The sequence below is a fragment of the Triticum dicoccoides genome, chromosome 6A (genome assembly GCF_002162155.2).
Source record: "Triticum dicoccoides isolate Atlit2015 ecotype Zavitan chromosome 6A, WEW_v2.0, whole genome shotgun sequence".
In the NCBI taxonomy this organism is placed as follows: Eukaryota; Viridiplantae; Streptophyta; class Magnoliopsida; order Poales; family Poaceae; genus Triticum; species Triticum dicoccoides.
The window spans coordinates 538,087,794-538,091,159 of record NC_041390.1 but is presented as its reverse complement, the minus strand read 5'-3'; the positions used below and the strand labels follow the sequence as shown (position 1 = coordinate 538,091,159).

The window sequence follows — 3,366 nt, the reverse complement described above, 5'->3', positions numbered from 1 at the left end:
TATGATGTGTCTGTTTTGATGCACACCATTAAAGTTGTCTCTGCGCAAGGGTGTTGCCTCTCTCGGCATCCTAGTTGAATGGAACATATGGAAGCACGGCAACTCATGTATGTTCGACAATGCACGGCCTTCTGCTGGACACTTGACCCAGATCATCCTAGACGAGGTGAAGACCTGGGCTTTGGCCGATGCGGGAGGAATGGTGGCGATATCCCCTTACCATCCACCATAGGCATCTAGACGTATTCTTGGGGCTGAGCAACCCCTTCCTCTCTTCTGCTCATATGTAGATGCCCATCCTCGCCCCATGGTGTACAAGTCATGTATCTAACGCTATGTACTTTCTGCTTTCTATCTATCAATGATACGCTCCTGCGTATTTGTGAAGAAAAAAACATTATCCGAACATGGCAGATTTCAGATTTGATATTTGGCTAGTAACGACGTGGTCTTTTCTGAACCCATGCCGGCCTCTCCGACTCTCTTATTATGCTCCAAACCCCTGTATTATTTCTTCTCTGGTACCAGCTCAACTTTTTCTGCAAGCGACGCCGAATCCGGCCTCGAGCAGGCTGTATTTTTGCAGGAGCATGGTACTACCATTGCCACCACAGATTTGGCTTGGACTTTACAGGGAAATAGCTGGAATTTATCATTCGAAACCGCTGCATGCCTTTAACCGTACGTACGTCCCAAATAATTTCAGTACGGAATTTAAATGGCACTAAAGTTCTTTTTTTACATGGACAGGAGTTTACCGGTGACGCTTTTCGTTGGCGCAATTTCATTTCCTCATTTCTACTGCGCGATGGCCGGCGATGTGGGTATATATACAGGATAGGACTTTTTCAGCTAGCCAGGAGCTCTCGTCTCCGACGTGTCGATAGCAAGGCGAGGTGGCCCCCGCGCAAAATCTGGCCGCAGCCAATCGCAGATCATGGAATCGGATGGCGCATTAGCGGTAAGCCAATCAGGGCACAGATAAGGCCGGCGGGCGGGCCCCGCTCCGCGAGCCTAAAGCGCAAAGCGCAAAGCTCACCTGCTGGGCCATGCCGCTCGCAGTCGCAGCAAATAGCCTTCCGAATCCGGTGATACTTTTTTGTCATTTCTATCTCGCAACCTTCTCGATCGTAGGTAGCAGCAAGGATCGCTCGCTGTGATTATACGGTACCGGAAGAAGCATTGCTGTTGCGCTGGAGGTGGTCTGGCTTGTACGTCTTGGTCGCGGCGGCGGCGATGGGTGGCTCCGACCAGAAGGCGGCCGGCGGCGCCGTGGGCGGCAAGGCCGCGCGCGCGTGCGACGGGTGCATGCGACGGCGCGCGCGCTGGTACTGCGCGGCCGACGACGCGTTCTTGTGTCAGGGATGTGACACGTCCGTGCACTCGGCGAACCCGCTCGCCAGGCGGCACGAGCGCCTCCGCCTGTGCGCGACGTCCCCGCTGCCGGCTGAGCGGGGGAAGGCGGTGAAGGAGTCGTCGGGGGCGACGACGTCCAAGTGCCTGGACGTCGCGCCGGCGTGGCCGAGGCGGAAGGCGCGCACGCGGCGGCCGCCGGTCAAGAGCGTCGGGCAGCTGCTGTCGAGGCGCCTCGTGGTGCCCGAGGTGGGGGCCGGTGAGTCCTCCACGTCGGACGAGCGGAGGGCGCCCGAGGAGGAGCAGCTGCTCTACCGCGTGCCGGTCTTTGACCCCGCCCTCGCCGAGTTCTGCTCGCCGCCGCCGATCGATGGCTCACGCCACAGCGAGGACGTCGAAGGCGCCGTGGAAGACGCGAAGGAGCTCACGGCCGAGCAGTCCCCCGTGCAGGAGCTCCCCGATTGTTTCGCCAGTTTCGGCCCGACGGACGCCGATCTCAGGGAGTTCGCGGCCGACATGGAAGCGCTCCTCGGCCAAGGCCTGGACGACGGCAAGGAGCTGGAGGACTCGTTCTACATGGAGGCCCCAGGGCTCATATCGCCGCCGGGGGAACACGGCGGGCGTGTAAAGGTGGAGGCCGACGGCGGCCTTGTCTCCCGAAGCAACGGCGTTCTGGCGTCTGGTCATGACCTGAAGCGGGAGTTCAACGGCAGCCCGCCGACACTGGTGGATGACGACGACAGTTTCGAGCACAAGACGTCGTCGGCGAGCAACGGAGACGGCGTTGACGATGCGCAGTTCTTGAAGAGGAGCCTGGATCTTAGGCTGAACTACGAGGCGGTCATGGAGAGCTGGGGCAGCTCGCCGTGGACCGACGGCCGGCGGCCGCCCGGCCAGCTCGACGACTTGTTGCTCCACGACCACGCGGTACATGCACGATTTTGCAACTTAATTCATTATATCCTCGAGATACAGACTGTATCTAACCATCGTTCATGGTGTAGGGCACGTGGACGGCGGGAGGAGGAGGACGGCATGGCGACGCGGCGTGGCCGCCGAGGCCGAGGACGGACGAGTGGCGGGAGGCGCGGGTGTCGCGGTACCGAGAGAAGCGGCGGACGAGGCTGTTCGCCAAGAAGATACGCTACGAGGTGCGGAAGCTGAACGCGGAGAAGCGGCCCCGGATGAAGGGCCGCTTCGTCAAGCGCACCGGCGCCGCGGCCGCCGCCGGCGCCCCGTGCGCCGTCACCTGACCTAGCCAGGCCGTTGCACCGTGCGTGTCGATTGCTGCGCGCGGGGTACAGATTGCGTCGTGCTCGTCAGTCACGGGCATGGCATGAAATTACACACACCCACACACAAAAATTTGTCGAAGCTGCTTTAATTAGTGTCTATTTTGTTCGTCAGGAATGATTTTGTCCTTTTTCGTTTCTTTCCTTGGTGATTCCGGCAGTGGAGAAGGGCCGGGAACAGAACGTTTAGCTCACCTTGAGAAATGGTTTTGGGTTGGTGGTTTTTGCGACCTTTTTTTCTCTCGTCTCTACTGTCAGAGATGAGAGAAGGATAGGTGGTTCTGCGTGCATGTTATGGTTGCACTTGTACACTTGTACATTTGTACATTATTGTAATAAATTAACATATATAAATTGGTTGCAACTCTTGTATGTACCATATATATCAGCAGGTCAGCTATACATAATACAGTACTCCCTCCGTCAATAAATGTCACTGACTCTTTTTTTTAGGGAAATAAGTGTCACTGGCCTGTTTGGATTGTGATCATCTTTGCCATATATTGCCATATGATTTTTTGTCACACTTGCCACATTTGCCTTAGTTGAGTTGCTCAAATTATTAGTCACACTTTGGCTTGCCTAAGGGAATCTTGCCACACTTTTTATGTCTATAACATGTGTGGTTCACTACTCATAAAAAAAATCCTTGCCTTAGGTGTGGCTAGAACCAATCCAACTGGAAAGCGGCTGTGCGCGATTCCGGTTCATGCGATGATGG

General features: G+C 56.3%; 1 protein-coding gene across 1 annotated transcript; it reads left to right on the top strand.

Moving 5' to 3' along the window:
• The first annotated feature begins 879 nt into the window (after positions 1–879).
• Positions 880–3,024, top strand: LOC119317764 (zinc finger protein CONSTANS-LIKE 16-like). Its single transcript, XM_037592263.1, has 2 exons — positions 880–2,280; positions 2,358–3,024. The coding sequence occupies exons 1-2, from the start codon at positions 1,237–1,239 to the stop codon at positions 2,604–2,606; spliced, it is 1,293 nt and encodes a 430-aa protein (XP_037448160.1). The 5' UTR covers positions 880–1,236; the 3' UTR covers positions 2,607–3,024.
• Positions 3,025–3,366: the final 342 nt, after the last annotated feature.

What these genes read in the sequence shown, in the direction of transcription:
- LOC119317764 (XM_037592263.1), top strand. Translation starts at nt 1,237, where the DNA reads ATGGGTGGCTCCGACCAGAAGGCGGCCGGCGGCGCCGTGGGCGGCAAG. An exon ending in TGTTGCTCCACGACCACGCG is followed by an intron (nt 2,281 to 2,357) that starts GTACATGCACGA and finishes TTCATGGTGTAG; the next exon opens with GGCACGTGGACGGCGGGAGG.